This window comes from Octodon degus, unplaced genomic scaffold, assembly GCF_000260255.1.
Source record: "Octodon degus isolate 3935 unplaced genomic scaffold, OctDeg1.0 scaffold00105, whole genome shotgun sequence".
NCBI classification, from domain to species: Eukaryota; Metazoa; Chordata; class Mammalia; order Rodentia; family Octodontidae; genus Octodon; species Octodon degus.
The window spans coordinates 5,581,315-5,601,108 of NW_004524681.1; the positions used below are offsets into that span (position 1 = coordinate 5,581,315).

The 19,794-nt window shown below is 39.0% G+C and overlaps 1 protein-coding gene across 3 annotated transcripts in view; it reads left to right on the forward strand.

Moving 5' to 3' along the window:
• Cops2 (COP9 signalosome subunit 2) overlaps positions 1-19,794 on the forward strand; it is a 34,882-nt gene that overhangs the window by 13,930 nt on the left and 1,158 nt on the right. The window contains exons 2-12 of one of the 3 annotated variants that reach the window (XM_023724013.1): positions 2,591-2,704; positions 3,688-3,765; positions 6,938-7,063; positions 9,184-9,294; positions 9,406-9,483; positions 11,899-11,929; positions 12,645-12,823; positions 12,942-12,994; positions 16,416-16,513; positions 18,284-18,366; positions 19,205-19,263. In XM_023724013.1, the coding sequence (XP_023579781.1) occupies positions 2,591-2,704; positions 3,688-3,765; positions 6,938-7,063; positions 9,184-9,294; positions 9,406-9,483; positions 11,899-11,929; positions 12,645-12,823; positions 12,942-12,994; positions 16,416-16,513; positions 18,284-18,366; positions 19,205-19,263 (1,010 nt within the window). Of the gene's footprint in view, positions 1-2,590; positions 2,705-3,687; positions 3,766-6,937; positions 7,064-9,183; positions 9,295-9,405; positions 9,484-11,898; positions 12,074-12,644; positions 12,824-12,941; positions 12,995-16,415; positions 16,514-18,283; positions 18,367-19,204; positions 19,264-19,794 lie in introns of all 3 variants that reach the window. The other 2 variants (XM_004639012.2, XM_023724012.1) reach the window with 2 other exon arrangements.

Genomic DNA, 19,794 nt, shown 5'->3' on the forward strand with positions numbered 1-19,794 from the left:
CACACACACACACACACACACACACACACACACATGCATAAATAAAAAATAAAAATTAAAAAAATAAAAAAAATATTTTTCATTCACTTCCAGGTTTAGGGCTGTGTTCTGAAGGTTTGTGTTGCAGAAAGGTAATTTTCTAGTTGAGCGAACTATTTCTGTTTTATTGATCAATATTGAGCGAAGCTTTTAAAATATCTTTGCTATAGTTTAGATACAAGGATCTGAAAATGTTTACCTCTATTCCAAGTTAATAAGGCAATTAAGGACTGATTTCCAGAAGGGTGAGTAGGGTGGGCAGGTTCCATAGTCCTCCCTGAAGAGAGGGCTGTTCCCCTGCATTCTGGAATTGTCTGTCCTGATTAGCTGGGTGAAGAGGGAAAAAGAGGAGAAAATGCCCTGTCTCAGTGTGAGTAGGAAAGGCAGAGTGGGTGGGGGGCATGTGCTAGGACACAAGGCTGCACAGAGACCACCAGGCTTGGATGAAGGCAACATGTGTGGAATTAGTTGTGCCTGCGGGCAGATGGGTGGAGGGGAGACCATCTGTAGGGAACAGAGAAGCAGACCCCTTTTATAGGAGGAGAAGAAGCCAAAGGACACTAGACAGCAAGATTTTTAATAAACATCTGCTCTCAGAATTCTCTGGCTGTCTTACACCTCAGTGGGCAGAGTCCTTGAAGCATCTGGTGTAAATCTTCGAGTGGCTCCAGATGTCCCACACCCTGCAACACTCCATGTCCTATTTTATCCAGTGTCTGGGGACGGCAGCCTCTGCTGAGCCGAGTTCCCCACTGGGGTTGGCGCCTTTGCTGTTAGTAGGTTGGGGCTGGTAGAGTCAGGTCTGATGCCAGTCTTACACTTGAAAGGCAGATCTTTATTATTTTGAACTCAACTTTATTATTTTATTTTGAGCAGTGCAATACCAGTTTTGAGGAGAGCAGATAACAGATTTCATGGAGATTATTATGTCTGCTTTTCATGAAAAGATTGCAATTTGAAGAATAAAAAGCAGGATATGAAGGCTGATGAAGCCTGGAGAAATGGAGGTGGCTTGGTAAGGAAGCGTGTGACAGGAAATAAGGACGAGGTGGAAGGAGTAGAGAGTTAGTGTTAAGGCAGATTGGTAAAGCGGTTTTGTGCTCTAGCAGCATAACTGCTTCTACTTCAGTCATCTGCTGTTGATGCTGTTGAACGTGTGATTATCTGTTATCTGCATTCTCTTTTTTGGCTCATTTATCTTTGAAAACCCAGCTTCAGACCCCAGTTATAGATAGCATCATTTAGTTAACTGTGTATAAAGGTTGCTAATTACTGTTTTTGTAGTTTTATTATTTTCAAGCCTAGATTACATAGATTAGAAGTAAAGCAAGGCGTGGGCGCACACCTCTAATCCCTGTACTTGGCAGGCTGCAGCAAGAGGATTGCCTGGGGTTGGAAACCAGCATGGACTCCATAGTGAGTTCAAGGCCAGCCTCAACTGCACAGCGAGACCCTTTTTCAAAAGAAAAAAAAAAAGAAGGATTCAGACATAAATGAGGCATTACTACTCTTAAGTTTACTTGTCTTTAAAAAAGTGTTCCATGGGAAATTTCATGTTAAACATAACGGTACCAGGTCTTACATCTACAGCTGGAACTACTCATGGCCTCATACAAGGAAATGACTATCTTCCAGAGGGCACACCTTACAAAGCAACTGTTAGAACTATTGAAATATTCACCACGTGTTGATGTATTTTGAACTAAGTAAATACTTACTACACTCACTGTGCTTTTCCTCACTCCTCTGCCTTTATGAAACTTTACAGAGTTTTCAATGAAAATCTCTTGTGAAGAAGTTAACTATTTGGATTTTAGAAAAAAACTGTGACACTGTTCTTTTCATGTCATTTCTTCTAACCAGGTATTCTTAATTGGACATAAATTTGCCCCTTTGGCTGATAGCTGAGGAGGAAAAATAATAGCTCTGTCTCATAGCTTCTTAAGATAATTTTCATTATGCCACAAACTGTACCTTGTAATCATTAGTAGATCAAATATCTATTTAAAGCATTTAAAATTTGTTTAGACTGCTCCACATTCATAGTTTTATCTCAGTTTTTCCTTTACTGTGTTTCACTAAGAACTGAATTTATATGATGGAAAAAAGTCATAAAATTATGTAAGTTCATTTTGATTTACCTATCTTGATTTGTTGTAAGTTACATTAAAGTATTATAATTTGAAGTTCACATAAAAAATGGTCTTATTAATATACAATTATTTTTAGCATTGGCGTACCATCCCAGCTAGTTAGGCCTTGTTAGACAAACAAAATTTAGAATTAGGGTGTAGAAAAAAATAGGACTACAGAGTGAAAGGTGAATAATTCCTGCACACCTGCACTAGGCTTTTCTCAGGTGCAGTGACCAACAAATGGCTGACTGCTGGCAGAGACCATCAGCCCACTTTCAGTTTGCATTTTGCCTAGGTATTCTTGGTGGTTATGTCCTTGTGTATGGTTTTCCCATCCCTACAGTGTTGACTTCTCTCGCAGTGCAACATGTGGGTTTCTTTTTGTCCCCATTTAATGTCTCCTTTCCAACACACAGGAGTACTCTGAAGACAGTAATTCTGAGCCAAATGTGGATTTGGAAAATCAGTACTATAATTCCAAAGCATTAAAAGAAGATGACCCAAAAGCAGCTTTAAGCAGCTTCCAAAAAGTATGTATTTTTTTTTTTTTTTTAGTAAACTTTATGCCTTAAAATTTATGTTGCTAATGATGTATCAAACCAAATCAGCCCATCGTGGTCGTATCTGAGAAATGCGTTTGGCAGCCTTAGTGATGATCCTGTAAGCTTGCAGTATGCAGCATAAACATACATTTCCGAAGGGCTGTTTTTTTTACAGTCAAGTGTTCTGAAAAGTGCACTAGCATATTCTCATACTGGCAGGAGAGCCAGTGTGATGGTTAATGCAAATTAAAACAATAGTCTTAATAAATAAATAAATAAATAAATAAATAAATAAAACAGTCTTTTTCTTCTTGGGGCATGTTTCACTGATTTCTTAATTTCATCTTTGGATTGTTCTTACCAAAAAATGAGTTGGGGCTATGTGTGGTGGTGCATGCCTGTAATCCCAGAACTCAGGAGGCTGAGGCAGGAGGATCTTGAGAGTTCAAAACCAGTCTGGGCTACAAAATGAGCTCAAGGCTAGCCTGAAGTACATAAAGACTGTCTCACCCCCCACAAAAAAAAAAGTGATTGGGGGGGCTACTGGCTATTGAAGTAGTAGTGCTTAATTGAAGAACTTCAAAATAAGTTCATTTGGGCTGGTGAGATGGCTCAGTGGTCTAAAGCACCTCCTTAGAACAAGCTAAGCTAAGCAAAAGCAGAGACCGCGGTTCAATCCCCAGCACCACATGCCAGCCAGCCCCGCCCCCTGGTGGGCTGAACTGGCCATACACACACTAAATAAATAAATAAATAAATAAAGTTATAAAAAAAAAATTACTTTAAAAACAAAACAAAACAAGTTCATTTATCTGCAAGAAAATATTTTGAGACTTTGTGTTTTTAAAATTGGTCCTGAGAAATGGTATTCTTGAGGAAATTTTTATGAACATGACATTAAATTAAAAACTTAAGATATCATTGTCATTAAAAAATGTGTTAACAGTAAACTAAATTTTTTCCCTTTTTAGGTTTTAGAACTTGAAGGTGAAAAAGGAGAGTGGGGGTTTAAAGCACTGAAACAAATGATTAAGATTAACTTCAAGTTGGTAAGATTTGTTTTGAAGACATTACAATAGTAATGAGTATTTCCTTTGGGTTCAAAACATTGCAACAAAATGCCATTATATCTACTTCTCTTAAGATAATTCTATTGACATGTTTCCATTTCACCTACCTTGTGGTTAGGGCTATAATACCACTACTGTTTTTTGTTTTAATTTTGCTTGGGCTATCCAATTTCTGTTAAGAAAAATCCTGTAGGGCCAGCAAGATAGCTCAGCAGACCAAGTGCCTGCCTAGGCAAGTGCAGAGACCAGGGTTTGATTGCCAGCATCACATGCTGTGCTGGCCACCCCACCAAGACCAGCCGTGGTAGCACACACCTATAATCCCAGCACCAGAGAGGCTGAAAACAGGAGGATCAGTATGAGTCCAAGCTGCATAGTGAGACCCTGTACCAAATATATTAAAAAAGAAAAAAAATTATTTAAATTTGTGCGTAGTGATTACTTGTGCTAATATTTATTATATTTAAATCAATGACATGGAAGGTTATGAAGTAAGTACATAAGTGTTCTAAGAGACAGATTTTTGATTAAATGATTTATAGTAACACTAGATGTTCAGTATTCAATGGTTAAATTTCTTTGAATTGAGATAATACCTAGAGTTCATGTTGACTCACACCTATAATCCCAGCACTCTGGGAGACTGAGGCAGTTGGAAGATCAAGCCCAACTCAGTGCTTCAGCTTCAGCAGGGTCTCTTCTCAACAATATAAAGGGCTGACAGTATAACTCCGTGCAGAGGCCCTGGGTTCAATCCTTAGAACCCCCCTCCAAAAAAAAAAGTTTTGTCTTGGGGTGGGAGTGATGGCTCAGTACAGTAAGGGCTTCCCTGGCAAGTGTAAGGGCCTGAGTTCAGTCCCCTGGTTCCGCAAAAAAAAAAAGAGAAAAAGTTTTTTCTTAATAGACTAGCAATGTTTTTTTTTTTTTTTTTTTTTTTTTTTTTTGGTGGACCCAGAGATTGAAGTCACGCCCTTGCACTTGCCAGGCAAGTGCTTATTCCACTGGGCCATCTCCCTGTCCCCAAATACTACTTCTTTTTTTTTTTTTTGGTGGAACCGGGGATTGAACTCGGGACCTTGCGCCTGCCAGGGAAACACTTATTCTACTGAGCCATCTCCTCAGCCCTCTGTTAGTAAATTTAAATGGAATGTAATATTTGTTTGTGTGTGTGTGTTTGTTTGTGGCAGACTCTCACTGTGTAGTTCAGGTTACCTTGAACGAACTTATGTAGCCCAAGCTGGCCTCAGCTTCCTGGTGCTGGCATTACAAGTGTGTACCACCACATCCGGCAGTAGTGTGCAGGTCAGCTTTCCATCACTGTGATAAAAAGCACCTTTGAGAATCACCTAAAAGGAAGAAAGATTTATTTTGGTTCCCAGGTTCAGGGGGTCTACCCACCATCAGTGGTCTTTTGTTCCAGAGCCCATGGCCAGGCCCGATATCCTGGCAGAAGCATGTGCTGCTCGCTGGAAGGCAGCCCGGAAGCAAAAAGACAGCGGCAGGACCTCGGGCACAGGGTGTCCTGTTGTAGGCCACAGCCCATTGCCCAAGCTCCCTCCTGAGGGCCCCATCCCCCAGTCAGTCCCACCAGCACCAGGAGGGTCACCAGCGGGGGACCAAGGACTTGACACTCCAAGCAGAACTTACAGAGATGGAATGGGTGTGTTTTGTGTTGTTTCCTCTACTTTCAGTGTCCTGTGATAGCTCAGTAGTTTCAGCTTCTGTCATTTCCCTCTCATTTCCAGTTGGCCTGAAAGTAGAACTTTGTACTATATTGTTCTAGGCAGTAAAAAGTTAGAAGGAGCCAGGCTGTAGTGCACATGCCTATAACCTCAGCACTCAAGGATAGTGAGTTCAAGGTCAGTCTAAACTACATGTGAGACCCTGTCTCAAAAAAATAAGGCAAGAAGAGTTCGTTATCAGCTGTTCCATGTATTCACAATCACAGATAAAGCCAATTTGCCTGATCTTCCCTCAGTCTCTAATTTTTAAAAAATGAGTTTTTAAAGTATAGCATAGACAGATCAATTCAGAACTCTAAATTTTTGCTAAAAATTCTTTTCTCAAGATGCAATCTGGGAGTTGAGACAGTCATTGTTTCATCTCCCTCTCCTTGGAAGAAATGTTCTGTAACTTTTTAGCAAGTTGCATCACTTTTCTAGTCCCACTGGAAACCTGTGTCCTTAGAAACAAAAATAGTTCGAATCTTTTACTAAAGTTAATTCCTCACCCTGGTAAGCACATGGTCAGTCAAGTAAAAAAGCATCTCCACATGCCAGTGCTCTGTCTCCCTCATGCCACGAACTCAGTGACAGGAAGAGTTGATAGCAGTAGCAGTGGCGGGGCCTGGATGCAGTGAGGTTAGGCCCGTTGGCTGATCGCACAAGGCGTGCAGGAAGGCCAAGCCGGCGTGTGGCGTGTGTAGCTGTGGGCATGTCACTCCTGCTTGTTTCTTTCTCCAGGTTGCTCATGTTTCTGGAATAGCCCACAGAAGTATAAACAGTAATGCAGGGAAGTACAGCATTAGCTACCACTGCCGTTGAATAGAGCCTCGCGTGAGAGCTCTTGCAGTGAGATTCCTCTTGGGGCTCGGAGGCATTCTTCACTTCACATTTTTTTGTAGAATCAGCTAGTTATGTGGAGAATATAAATATATAATTCTTATTGGAGAGTTTCCTAGTGAAGAGGTAAATCCTCAAGGTAGGAATCTTTTGGTCTGTGAATATTTTAGTAGTTTTTATGATTTAAGTAAATATGTTGTACAGCAAAGAAGAATATCCGAAGTTTGAGAAATACAGAAGTTGCACTTCTGTATAGGCTAGCTTCATGACTATGGTTTGTGTATCTGACTAATGTAGTCACTTCAAATTTAAGAAAATGTCTGCAGTATTCGTCCCATGTATAGTTTTTTTTTTTTTTTTTTTTTGGCAGAACTGGGGATTGAACTCAGGCTCTTGCGCTTGCCAGGGAAGCTCTTACTCCACTGAGCCATCTCCCTGGCCCCCCATATAGTTCCTTTTTATAAAAATATATTTTGAATTATATGAACTATATTTCAGTTTGGTAATGGTATGTACTGTGTCTTAATCATGGGTGTACGTGTGCATGGTTTAGTGCATAAATATTTGTCTAATGCTTTCTTCCCTCACAGACCAACTTTCCGGAAATGATGAATAGATATAAGCAACTCTTAACCTATATTCGGAGTGCAGTGACAAGAAATTATTCTGAAAAGTCCATCAATTCTATTCTTGATTATATCTCTACTTCTAAACAGGTTAGACTCAACTTTTTCCTCTCAGTACTATTAGTGTAGTATCATCTGGTTATCTAGAGTGCTGGGCACATGGGTACATGCTTTGATCATCTCCACCCACCTTCCTTGACCCCCACCAAGACTTTGTACTTCAAAGGGTAAAAGACCTAGAGGTTCTATTAAAGCAATTACGATAATCATGGGTGTGCCTCAAAAATATTAGTGTGCAGTTTTCTTAGTAGTAATGTAATATGAAAAGGTAATAACTCGTTAATCTCTTTAAATTTTATCTTCTGATACTAAAATAATCTGCAAATAGCTTTTGTACCTATATTTATATTCCCATAGAGCCCCATTTATACTTCCCCTTACTTTGTTTTGCGTTATCACTTCTGCAGTGCTGGAGATCAGACCCAGGATCTCCTGCATCCTAGTCAGGCACACTACCACCGAGCAGTGCCCCTACATCTCACGGTTCCTTCTGATAAACTGCACTTCAGCAGGCCGTCCTGGGGGGGCTTGAACTGAGCACTGAAACACAAGAGACTTATGCGGGCTTGGTTAGGGCAAGGCCCACGAGCAGTGGTGTACTCCTGTCAGTTTTGGGTTTTTTTGCTCCGAGGATGGATTGGTGGTGTTGAGAAAGGAAAGGCTGACAATGAAACACTAGTGGTGATACTGCTTTCAATACTTGAGACTTTGATCATTAAAGCCATGATGGCTTTGGTTTTTTACTCAATTTTTGAGTTGAGATAATGTTCACTTGGATTGTTGCTAGTTTGTAAGCAACATAGTCATAAAGTTTAGCTTTCCTACTCTATACCTGAGTGTGAGAGGTAGTGTGGCACTTAGCATTTCTCAGAACATTTGATGTACGCTGTACTCCTACTAAAAGTATCCCCATAAGCAAACAGCCTCTCATTTCCTGTCTTTTCTACTAGGTGTCTTTTATCATTATTATTATTATTATTATTATTATTATTATTATTATTACTTGAAGTAGTTTGTTTCTATTCTTAATATTGAAAATGTCAGGTGAATTTTTTAACATCAGATGGGCATAAAGAAGGTAAACTTACGTGTTTTGTTGGAACATTAGCGCTTAATTGTATATTGTGGAGTTCTTAAGTGGCAAGAGTTTTCATCAAAACATTTGTACTACATTATTTATAAAGACTATGACATGTGTTAGGGAAGGGGAATAAAGTCATTTTAAAACTTGAAGGTCCATAAAGTCTTTGCCTTCTAAGAGGAAGGCTGGGCAGAAGTAGGTGGCTGTCAGACTCACCCCATGTGCCATCACTAGTCATGGCGTAATGGGCAGCCTTTCCTGAAGTATCAGAAGATCTGAACTCAGGTGTCTGTCTTGGTGATCTTGTCAAGTGGAGAGGGAATGAACCAGATATTCAAAGGCAGAGCCAGAAGTAGATGAAAAGGGTTTAGAGACTTTTTTTTTTTTTTGAGACAGGGTCTCGCTATATAGTTCAGGCTGACCTCAAACTCGTGGTGATCCTCCTGCCTGAACCTCCCTTGTGCTAGGATTACAGGTGTTTGTCACTATGCCCAGCCATGGAGCTTTTCACAAGTAGTGCTTTCAGTGGGATTAGTGACTGGGTGGTGATTAAACACAACAAAAAGTAACTATTTTCTCTCCAGCTCAAAGGTTTGCTAGTGACTTAAAAGCTATGCAGTGTAATAAATTGGTTAGTCACTAAGAGAAAAAGTTTGAGGGAAGGAGCTTATTTGTTTTTCTAGCTGACTGCTCAGTGTTTGCCATAGAATAGGTACCAAGTAAAGGTTGAATGTAGAAGACACTCAGTTAGTAGCAGTGCAGCACATCACTTACCTATGTTAAACTAAAGTGAGTCTTTAGGGTTGTGAAGGGTAGATATGTGTACTATTACAGCATTAGAGTTTATGATGTAATTCATACAGGAAAATGTTTTCTGGGTTTTATAAAGATAACATGCAAACATCGTAGCACTTATAAATAAATCTAGTATGTTAATCTTTTCAACTGTAGAAGACATTTGCTAAGATACAAGTAGTGTGTCTTAAGTGTATTAAAGTTCAAAGATGCACTTTTAGTTTGTTCAAATTAACTTTATTAACAGGTACAAATTTGCTGTTTACAATTATAGAATTCTGATTTTTTATGTCAGATGGATTTACTGCAGGAATTTTATGAAACAACACTGGAAGCTTTGAAAGATGCTAAGAATGATAGGCTGTGGTTTAAGACAAACACAAAGGTAACAGTTGAATTTTTTGTCCTCTTAGAGAGTGGGTGGGTTTCCTTAAAATATTTCCTAACTTTTCCTGTTGAAAACACTTTTTATTTTAATAAGCTTTTTTTCTTACAGCTTGGAAAATTATATTTAGAACGCGAAGAATATGGAAAACTTCAAAAAATATTACGCCAGTTACATCAGTCCTGCCAGGTAGTGTCCCTTTCTTTTTCCTTAATATTGCTTCATTTGAAAAGAAAAGCATGTGAAATAATTGCGTTTGAAATGCAGTCTGGAGATGTTATTCATGTTATCTCAAAGATAAACTTGAGAATTAAGTTTTTTAAATGCTAATTTTTTCTGAGTGTTGCATTTCTTCTTCTCCTCCTCCTCCTCTTCCTTCTTTTTCCTTCTTCCTTCTTTCTTTTTTTTTAGGTACCAGGAGTCCAATTCAGTTCCTTTTGCTTCCCAGGCAGGTGCTATGCTACTGAGCTGTGTCCCTGGTTCCTTGCCTTTCCTCTTCATGCTAATTTCCATTCTCATCCTTTGTGGAATAAGGCGTAGCTGTTCAATAAACAGGCCAAGAATGATCCTTCATAAGAATAAGGCTTGAAAAGCACAAAAAGGCTTGATCCTTAGGTGTTCACACTAAGAAAATAGAGCAAGAATATTATAAACATATAGTAAAGGTATTTTCTATTCTAACTGATGAGTCCCCTGGCAGCACTGGCCAGCAGCCCTAACATGTTCTGTATGTGCTGTCCAGTAGGGTAGCTGTAGCAAGCATGTGAAATATGGCTGGTGCGATGGGGATGCTGAGTTTTTAACCAGGCTCTTAATTTATACTTCATCTTATCCTCAAATAGTTTTTTCAATTTTATATAGAACTACTATGTTCAATATTTTTAGTTTTTTAATGCTTTGTACTATTTTTGTATGTGTGTGTACTGGAAGTCGAAGTCAGAGCCTTCCACTTGCCAGACAGGTGCTGTGCCACTGATCTGTATCCCTGGCTCCTAATGCTATGAACTATTACTCTAGTGATGTGTATGTCAGTTAGTGAGTATGAGAAATGATCAGAAAACCTAGTCACCTGTGAAGATTTTAGGTTAGCAGTTTAGTAATTTTGTTATCTTCCTGTCTTTAGTCTCATAAGTGAATAGCCGTGGGTTCAGTTCCAAGTGAAATGGAAATGATAGAGAAGCCATTTTTGAATGGAGAAGTGTCTTTCATAATATCTAGAGCATGAGAAAGAGAGAGTGAAAAGCCTCTGGAGAACTTTTGCTTGATACTTTTATAGACACAGAAAAAATACTATCTAGACTGTGTAGAGACATGCGTTATAATCTGGATATTTTTATTCTGGTTCTAACTCATTACTGAATAAACACTTTGAAAAACCCAATAAACAATAAGCTCTTAGTTTATGCCAGAGATAGATAGATAGATAGATAGATAGATAGATAGATAGATAGATATTTTTTTCATAGCCCACATTTTGTGGGCTATTGGTCATTTTTTAATGTCGAGTTTCAATGCCACCAGGCCTGTGGTTCCCCCAGAAAAGCTGATCCCTTTCTCTTCCATTCTCATAGAGGAAACATTGGTTTATGTCTAAGTTGGAACCTCTGTCATTTATGTTGACACATTAGTCTTCTACCAAATTGTGAAATTTTTTGAGATGAGAAACTATAGCTTATTTAGCTTGTATTTCTCCAGAGGCCCTTAGGAAGTGCTTTGTGACTAAGTAAATCCAAAACAGTCAAGTGATAGTTTCAGGAAGGTGTTACATAAATCTACTTAAAAACATAAACACCTAACCATTTTATACCTACAAAATATTCTGGCCATGTTTTCTTTGTTCAGTAACTAGAAAGTAAAAAGCAGTGGTATCTGCTAGTTCCCAATTAAATTTTAGTGCATTTCACATAGAAATAGTGTTATAAGTACAAGGTTCCCAGACTAAGAAATAAACAGGTTGGGCTGGTGAGATGGCTCAGTGGTCTAAAGCACCTACTTAGAACAAGCTACGCTAAGCACAGCACATGCACCGCGGTTCAATCCCCCAGCACCACATGCCAGCCAGCCCCGCCCCCTGGTGGGCTGAGCTGGCCACACGCACAAAAATAAAAATAAATAAATAAATAAATAAAATAATTTAAAAAAAAAACAGGTTGTCTCTGAATTCTGTCTTTTTTTTTTTTTTTTTTTGGTGGTATCAGGGATCAAACTTAATTCTGTCTTTTCTGTCTCAGTTACTTATCTCTCGTTGCTGGGACACAATACTCCAACACCCAAAATTAGGGAAAGGTTTACTTAGCTCACAGTTAATAGAGGTTTCAGTCCCTACTCAGCTGGCTCCAAGGCAGAGGGCAGCTTTTCATGGCCGCAGAAAACAGCACAGAGCAAAGGGAGGAGCAGCGGGTGCAGCAGCTGACTAGCCTCTCTCCTCTCCATAGGTTGTATTCAGAATGTGTGCCCCAGGGTGGGTGTAGTACCCACACCCAGAATCCCACCATTGGGTCATGAGTTAGAAAAACTCTAGAAACTGCCCTGATGACTGAGGGAGGATTTGGGGGGACAGCTAGACACAAACCATAACACTAACTAAAGTATTTACTTTCCTAGACTGATGATGGAGAAGATGACCTGAAAAAAGGTACACAGTTATTAGAAATATATGCCTTGGAAATTCAAATGTACACGGCGCAGAAAAATAACAAAAAACTGAAAGCACTGTATGAGCAGTCGCTTCACATCAAGTCTGCCATCCCTCACCCGCTGATCATGGGTGTCATCAGAGGCAAGTGGGGGTGCAGGTGGCAGGCAGTGGTGTGGGTGGACATCGTGTGCCCTTCATGAAAGTTTGAAAGTTTCAACAATAAAAATATATTATTGGCAAATTCACATTATCGGAAGTTCTGTTCCGGAGGTGTGATGATGTGTACAAAATTACTTTCTGATTGAACTGAGGATAAAGGTTTGCAAGTGACTGGCTGTCGTTCAGCGAAAAGCTTGCTTTTAAGAATTAAAATGTATGCTTTGGAGGCAGAGGATATAGCTCAGTGGCCCAGTGCCTGCCTGGCAAGTACAAGGCTCCAACTTCAATTCATGGTACCTGCCCCCCCAAGAAAAGATGGTGCTCTGGGGCTAGTGCTCTTCAAGTTATAGAAGTAAAAGACTGTAAGATAGGCCAGGGAGATAACTCAGCAACATAAATGCCCACCTGGCAAGCACAAGGTCCTGAGTTTGATCCCCAGGATTGTACAAAGAAAAAGCTAATAAAACCTTTTATTTGGTTTCTATTAAATAAAATGGTCTTATTATTAGAGAACTAAAAGTGGACTTTTTCCCTCATGTTTTACTCTGTACAGAATGTGGTGGTAAGATGCACTTGAGAGAAGGTGAATTTGAAAAGGCACACACAGATTTTTTTGAAGCCTTCAAGAATTATGATGAATCGGGAAGTCCAAGACGAACTACTTGTTTAAAATACTTGGTCTTAGCAAACATGCTAATGAAGTCGGGGATAAATCCATTTGACTCACAGGAGGTGTGTGAGCTTTACTTGTTAATTTCTCTTACCAGCTATCTTCTATAAAAAATTAGTACTCTTTGCTTTTGCATATACATAACTAAGTTTTCTTTCTTTTTTTTCTAAATGTGTTCAGGCTAAGCCGTACAAAAATGATCCAGAAATTCTAGCAATGACAAATTTAGTAAGGTAAGATTTTATATTTCAGTTAAGATATTTCTTTAAACTGATCCCAAAGTCGCGAGAGAAAACATCTCAGGATACAGTTAATAGTCAATATTTGTTCTTTTATATTTTTGTATGAGATACACAGATGTTCATGAAATTTTTATATTCTGACCTTTACCATGGCGGGGCCGCAGATACAGCTCAGCAACCTAAGTGCCTGCCTGGCAAGTGCAAGGTCCTGGCTTTGATTCCTGGTGCCAAAAAAAGAAAGAAAAAAAATCAGTGCAGAGAACCAACTTTGTAACAGTATGCACTGTTGGGGTTTTTTTTATTATATCTGTTTCTCTGTGCTTATGCCTGCTATTTTTCAATACAAAACTGATTGTAAGTTAGTTTACATTATTTATTGCCTCTATGTGACTTAATCCAGTAAAAGTACTAAGTGCTCAAGAGGTGTTAAGAATTTCCAGTGAAAAAATACCGCAAAAAAACATTTTATTCATTTATTATATCAACTTAAAAGTAGCATTTTTAAATATGTTCCCTGCTAGGCCTGGCATGGTGCTATATGCCTGTAATCCCTGCAGTTGGGAGGCTGAGGCAAGAGGATGGCCACAAGTCCAAGGTCAGCCTAGACTACATAATGAGACAGTGTCTTAAAAAACAAAAATGTTCTCTGTTTACTTTTCTAAGGTGGACGGTTAGGAGACCGATGAGTTATATTAGTACAAGACCCAAAGACTTAAAATACTTTTTTTTTTTTTTTTTGCTCCGAATGCCTTCAGGGCAGGTTTGGCTACCTGTAGTTGTGGGGATCGAACTACTGCAACCTGAGGCTGACAGCTTTGTGGAAGCAGCTACTTAAAGAACTGAGCTAGGGCCAGACCCCCTTAAAATACTTTTGTGGAGAATGATACAAATAATAATTATTAACTGAAGGATTTGGCATAATTAGTTAATGTTTAATAAGATTCTAGAAAATAAGACCAAACATCTGGGCACAGTGATATACACCTGAGACCCCAGTACTGTGGGAGATGAGGCAGTAAGATCAGAAGTTCAGGCCCAGCCTGAAAAACTTGGTGAAACCCTGTCTCAAAATAAACAGACGAAAGGACTGGGTATGGGGCTCAGTCCAGTGCCCCTCAGCTCAGTTCCCCTATCACAAGAACACTGAATGAAGTGGTACTTTCCTTGTGGTAGGAGAGCACAGAAGAAGTCAGTGAACAGGAGAAACTTTCCTTTGGGATAGCAGTAACTGGAGCTCTGGACTGTCCTGCGTTTTTTTCCTTGTAGAAAGTATAAGAAATCACTGGACCAACGGACTTTTGGTTTGAGTTGTATGTGCCCAGTTTACAAAGGCTGAACAAAATACGGAAATATGTGCAGGGTTTTTTTAGGTATATATAGGTAACGAGATAACATATTTTTTGCAGTCTTGTTTTAAAAAGACTTATTTTGGGGCTGGGGAGATGGCTCAGTGGAATAAGCGCTTCCCTGGCAAGCGCAAGGGCCTGAGTTCAATCCCTGGTTCCGGGAAAAAAAAAAAAAACTTATTTTTTAAAACAAGATTGTAAAAAATAACAGACTATAAATTATGAGTCACTTATATATAAATTTTATATACTTGCAGAAAGCAGCTTATTTCATGATAATAAATTTCCTTTCAAAATACCATTATTTCTCTTTGCTTTTTGTTTGGCTATGATCTTTGTAAGTTGTTAGATTTTTTAAAACTTTAATTTTAGTCGCAGAAAAGTAAGAATCAGCTTTGGAATTTTTGTTTTGTTTTATTCTATTCTGGTTTTTTTTTTTTGAAGTACGAGTCTTCAGAGGATAAAAACTCTTAAGAAATCAGTCCTTTTACTGTTATTACTTTGGCGTATTTATTATGTTGATTGACTCATACTGATTTTAGTTACAAAAGGAGATGCCTTCATCTTGATTTCAAGCAGCGTTTATACCTACCTTAAGAGCTGATTTGGTTAGGCATTAACTTTAAAATATTTTTTAATGTTTTTCAGCAGTCTAAACTTGAAAAAAAAATTTGTCCTAGATGTTAGTATTTTATGTAAATTAAATTGGTTAAATACTGTATATTGAAAGAGATTAAAGGACTGATATATCAGACCTTTAAAACATACTAGTTGCATTTATGTTTATTATGTCTGACCACTTCCCCCAGTGAAGCTCTATGTTGGACCTCAGAAGGTTTTTTAATAGTAAGTTTGTACCCGAACAAGTGATGCACGATGCCTCACAGTGTTGTCTAGGATTTATAATTATTTTAAAATTCTACTTGATGGGAAGATATCCCACAGTTTAAATTACATGGACACAAGTAGAAGATAAAAGGCATGTGTGCAGATGTTTGCCCTACTTGACTGCACTTCCTGTAGTGTATTGCAGAAGAGCTTGAGGAAGGTAAGAAAGTAATGCTTCCTAATTTTATCTTCCTAGTCAGTTGCCAGCAGACTAGAGGAGAATAATTCCTGTTGAAGCTTTGAATCACCTGCCCCTAACATGAAGTTACATTGCGACCCAAGAGATGGAAGCACAGCAGAGGGCCTGCAGAATGATATGTCTTACGTAGAAAGCAGACAGTGGTGCCATTCCCAGAAGGTTGGCTTTTCCTTCTCAGCACCTTCAGCGACCCCATAGTGTCGGGCAGTTACTCCAGAAGTAGACACTCAATATCTCAAAGTTACGGGCACACTCTCGCCCTGGCCTGCAGCCAGGGACCCATCTCTACCTCACCTGTGCACTCTGGTGCCACTAATTACCTGCCCCTGGTGTTCCTGCAATGTAATGCACTAGAATTTTAGGCCAAAAGGACTTGAGAACCAAATGTTCTTTTGAAAAGTTTTGGCAATAGCTAGTAGCTTTCTAGAAGGTAAAAATTAGGAAGCTGCACTTTCTGAATAACCTTCAAAGAAGATATGCTTTCTTATTTAAAAGACAGGGCCAAACTCCATCCTGTAGTAACGTGTGAGAAGCCTGGTTTCTTTTATTAAGAACAGTTAGGGATTAAAAAGGGATTGAATGCACAAATTGAAAACATCAAATATTAAATGTTCTGTTGTCAACTGTCAGGATTTTAAGGTTATTTTAATTAGCTATGTGTAAATATATAACCCCAAACAAGATTCATTTATTCTTTCTGTAATAAATTAGAAAGGTGGTGGTGGTGGTGTCATTTTGGTGCTAGGGATAATACTAGAGACTCGTATGTTAGCATATTTCCTAGCGTTAAATGAGATTCCCCCACCCAAACTTTTTTTCTTTTGTCAGAAGGATGTGTATGTGTTTCATTCTGGTTTCCATAATCAAAAAGTAATGTAATTTAGACTTTGTGTATAAATATTGAGAAACAGGCTCTGCGTTGTCTGATTTAATCCATGATTTCTTCCTGTTTGACAAGGTTCCACTTTTTTTCCGTTAGTGCCTATCAGAATAATGACATCACTGAATTTGAAAAGATTCTGAAAACGAATCACAGCAACATTATGGATGATCCTTTCATAAGAGAACACATTGAAGGTATGTTCCTTTTGCTAACCAAATTCTCTTGATATTCTTTTCCATGGTCAGACAAAAGCCTTCTAATAGCATTGCACAGCATGAAGCCGTTACAGCAGAGCAGTAGGATGTTTCTTAGTGTTCGCATGGGATGGGTTGCCCTTCAAAACTAGAAACCCGTTTGAGAGGAGTCATTAGCCGGTCGAGTGTGCCCTGCCTCCTGCTGCAGTTGCTCCCCATCCTGAAGAGCTGAGTGCAGGCCTTTGCTCTGGGCTAGATCCCCAGGTCTGTTTTTATTCATTTTGAGTCAAGCTCTCTCTGAGTCACTACATTTTGCAGACTGAGCTTGAATTTATAACCCTCCTGCCTCAGCCTCACAGAGTGCTAGGGGTACAGGCCTGTGCCTTAATGTGCAGCTTTCCGCTTCTGACATAAAGGTCTGCTTTGTTTGAGGTAGCATCGCTATTATATTTTTCTTGTAATTAAGATATTATTCCATGTTCGGTTTTGTCTTTGTTTTTTTGTTTGTTCCTTTTTTTAATTTTTTGAGACAGGGTCTTGCTGTGTAGCTCAGGCTAGCTTGAACTCTGTGTAGTCCAGGCTGGCCTCAAACTTGTGGCAATCTTTCTGCCTCAACTTCCCAAATGCTGAGTTTATAGATTTGTACCACCACACCCCACTGTTCCATGTTGATGCTTCAGCTCAGTATTAATTCTTAAGGTTGATTTTCCAAAAAGCTTTGAAAGTTATCCTATTATAGATAATGCTGACATACGTTTATTAGAAAAGGTAAGTAACATTGGAAAGGATTCATGCCAGTAAGATGAGATTTGTAATAAGGTCTTTTGAACTACCAGAGACAAAAATCATATGCTGGGGCTGAAGAGACAGCTCAGAGGTCTAAGTACCTGCCTGGCAAGCGCAAAAACCCAAGTTTGGTCCCTGGTGCCATGTACCATGCCAGCCCTGGAACCCTGGGTGCACTGTGCCGGCCACTGAAACTAGGCATGGTGACACATGCCTGTAATCCCAGCACTGGGGAGGCTGAGACGAGAGGATCACTGTCAGTCTGAGCTGCATAACGAGAACCTGTACCAAATAAATCAATAAATAAAAGATTGAAACAAATCATGTTCTGTTTGGGGGCCTTTCCGGTTCCAGGGGAGAGGTTTGAGTGTGAAGACCATCTGGAACAATCCATTTCGAAAGTTAGATTCCAGAGGTGTCAGGAAAATTTGAACAGCACTTCAGAATTGGTATTTTCTTGTTCCCACCTTCCTGTGTCATTCTACAGGTTTTTAAGTTGTCCTATGAACCTAGAATGATACCATAGCACTTTATAGTTAGATAGAAAAATCAAAAACTTTGTGAACTCCAATATGGTTTTTAAAAGTGAAAAATATAATTGCGTATAAATCACATGGAGAAATTATAAAAGCAGCGTATAAAATACACTATAGGTTTTTGAAAGAGCATAAAAAGAGGGATGTGACTGATGCAAGTAAGCACTTAAACAGTGTTAGCTATGGGAAGCATGGTAGACAGCGGGCTGGCACCGAGGAAGCAGGTGGGCTGTTAGTGCAGCCACAGTACAGCAGAGTAAGGGCGACCGGAGCGCGCCTCACTTCACACTGCAGGCCCTGGGCCCCAGTGTTTTCAGATCCACATACCTGTGTCCTTGCAAAACAGAAAGATGGATTCTGAGATTGTTGGTATAGTGTAGAAGGACTACACTATAAGGACAGACAAACTGTTAAATACAGATACATTGATATTTGTCTTTTCTTTCAGAACTTTTACGAAACATCAGAACACAAGTGCTTATAAAGTTAATTAAGCCTTACACAAGAATACATATCCCTTTTATTTCTAAGGTATGTATGGCTTTAATGATATTTACACTTCATACTTAAAAATGCAGTATGCCTGTCTTCCTTTGAAAAGAGTGACAAGAGGCTGGGGAGATAGCTCAGTGGAATAAGTGCTTACCTGGCAAGTGCAAGGTCCTGAGTTCGATCCCCGATACCACCAAAAAAAAAGTCAAAACCAATGAAGAGTAACAAACTTGGAAACACTGTAGAATGAATTAAGCATAACCAAAGGGCTTTACTTTTTAATATTTTATTTATTTATTTGGTACTGGGTCTCCTACGCAGCTGAGACTCATAGTGATCATCCTATCTCAGCCTTCCCAGCTCAGGGATTACAGGCGTGCGCCACCATGCCTGGTTTGCGGGCCAGCTCTGCATACGATACCAGGGATCAAACCCCAGGCAGGTGCTTAAACCACAGAGCTAGCTCCCTGGCTCTAAGGGTTTCACATTTAATGTAAATGTTGCTCTGGCTTGAGGGGAATAAATTTGAGTTAGCAGAATAGAGCTTTAACCTTGTAGCAGAGAAACTGACAAATCTTTAAAGTGCTGAGAATTCCTCCAGCCTCATAAGAAAACTAGAAAAAAGTAGTGGCTGAAATATTTCATTACTAAAGGATCAGCCTCAACCACAGTAAAATTTTAGAAATATACTTCAAGTTATAAAGTTAAATCTCCATTAGTCCTAAATTTCAGAGGATTATTTGAATTGATAATATATATCTCTTTACTGAAGTTCCTTTAACTGGTGGAAATGAATATAAAATCAGCTGGACTATATAAAATCAAAAAGTCTTAACAGTGTTAACCAGTAGAACTGTAATGACTCTTTTTGTCTTAGGAGTTAAACATAGATGTAGCTGACGTGGAAAGCTTGCTGGTGCAGTGCATATTGGACAAGTAAGTACTTTGCCATTTTTTTAAAATCACAAGATATTTGGGACTGAATTTTGAATTACAGTGGCAAAGGTTGTTGACTATGGTTTTTTTTATAAGAAGTACTCTGGCTGTGATTTTCTATTAGAAGAGACATTTGTGTGTACTAAGCATATAATCTTCGTGTACTAAGCATATAATCTCTGGAAAAGTTCTGTTTTCAGAAAGACTTCTCATTCATTGTATGACTTATATGTAACAAGAGTTTTTGGGAATTTTGGGGTTTTTTTAACAGAACCAGGGATTGAATTCAGGCCCTTGTGCTTGCCAGGGAAGCGCTTATTCCACTGAGCCATCTCCCTGGCCCCCAACAAGAGAATTATTGAATGATGCTTTTTAAAACTTTTAGAGTTAATGATTTTAAAATTTTATCTTAAACAATACGTTATTTAAAGCCTTGCATCCGCATCTTGTACAGCAATTAACCACTAAGAAGAATATATGCAGTGTATTATTTGTTGAAACTGTACTTCCGATTTGATTTGAAACTGTCTC